The sequence below is a fragment of the Lolium rigidum genome, chromosome 4 (genome assembly GCF_022539505.1).
Source record: "Lolium rigidum isolate FL_2022 chromosome 4, APGP_CSIRO_Lrig_0.1, whole genome shotgun sequence".
NCBI lineage: Eukaryota > Viridiplantae > Streptophyta > Magnoliopsida > Poales > Poaceae > Lolium > Lolium rigidum.
Genome location: NC_061511.1, coordinates 168,661,751 through 168,663,054, shown reverse-complemented (window position 1 = coordinate 168,663,054; position 1,304 = coordinate 168,661,751). Strand labels below are relative to the sequence as shown.

Here is a 1,304-nt window from a genome sequence, read left to right as displayed (position 1 = left end):
AGAAAGGACATGACTCCGAAACTGAATTTGCAAAAGAAAGAGGAGAAGCAAAGCCCCGCGCCCAGGTGCTCAAAATTTCGAGACGGAGCGAAATCTCAGACCCACCCCCGCCACTCCACCCACGCGCTTCTCTCGCCAGTCCACCGATCCGCGGCACTCTCCCCCGGATCGCGATCTTAACCGTCCATTCCATCCGCATCGAACGGCAGCCAGGCCCCTCCTCCCACCTCTCGTCCCCTTTTAAAGCCCCGCTCCTCTCCTCCCCCAAATCAGAACCAAATCCAGAGCAGCAGCAGCGCGCCACCACAACCCCCACCACCGCTCCACGAATTCCATCCGCTCGAAGCCATGTCCGGACGCGGCAAGGGAGGCAAGGGGCTCGGCAAGGGCGGCGCCAAGCGCCACCGGAAGGTGCTGCGCGACAACATCCAGGGCATCACCAAGCCGGCCATCCGGCGCCTCGCTCGCCGCGGCGGCGTGAAGCGCATCTCCGGGCTCATCTACGAGGAGACCCGCGGCGTGCTCAAGATCTTCCTCGAGAACGTCATCCGCGACGCCGTCACCTACACCGAGCACGCCCGCCGCAAGACCGTCACCGCCATGGACGTCGTCTACGCCCTCAAGCGCCAGGGACGCACCCTCTACGGCTTCGGCGGCTAGAGGCCCCCGCCTGCTGTAGATTTCGATGTGTTCAGATGGAAAAAAAATCTATGTTCTCTGTAGTGTAGTTCGCTGTTTCCTTAGTTACTAGATCCAATCCAGCTGTAACGTGAAATCTGTGGAACAGAGCTGTTCGCATCTGATGTTCGAAATCTGACTTGCTTGTGTGCAAATATTGTGCTTCCGTTGAGAGTCTGACTATTGCCGTTCCGTCGGTTCTGCAAAACTGTAAGATTGAGGTGGAAATAAGCCTGCTATTCAGAGAATTTTGTTCGATGAGTTTCGTCCGAGCCTGAATTTTGGAAGCGTAGTTTTTAAATTAGCCACACTTGACCATGACGAACAAGTTTGCAGGCTTCTCTTGTACAGTTCTACTGTTAGAATAAACACAGCGACCAAATCAGCATGTCGGCTATATCACTTGAGTTCAACTGTTCTTGTTCTAGACGTAGATTTTATTTTCCAAGTTTGTGTGGAGCTGTGAATCTGGTTCCTTGTATCATCTAGTATGTCAAGTTTCCGGTGAATATTTATTCAGAATTTCAGATACCTAAGACAGCTTAAATAAAACAAGGAACCTGTCATGAGAAGACATGACAGTACAAATTACCAAATAGTCATTCCTTCAGATTACCAGTCCGTGA

At 52.5% G+C, this 1,304-nt stretch overlaps 1 protein-coding gene across 1 annotated transcript; it reads left to right on the top strand.

The window, feature by feature from the left end:
• The first annotated feature begins 339 nt into the window (after positions 1 to 339).
• On the top strand, positions 340 to 660 carry LOC124648924 (histone H4). Its single transcript, XM_047188606.1, has one exon. It carries the CDS (start codon positions 349 to 351, stop codon positions 658 to 660), a length of 312 nt encoding a protein of 103 aa, XP_047044562.1. The 5' UTR covers positions 340 to 348.
• The last annotated feature ends 644 nt before the right edge of the window (positions 661 to 1,304 follow it).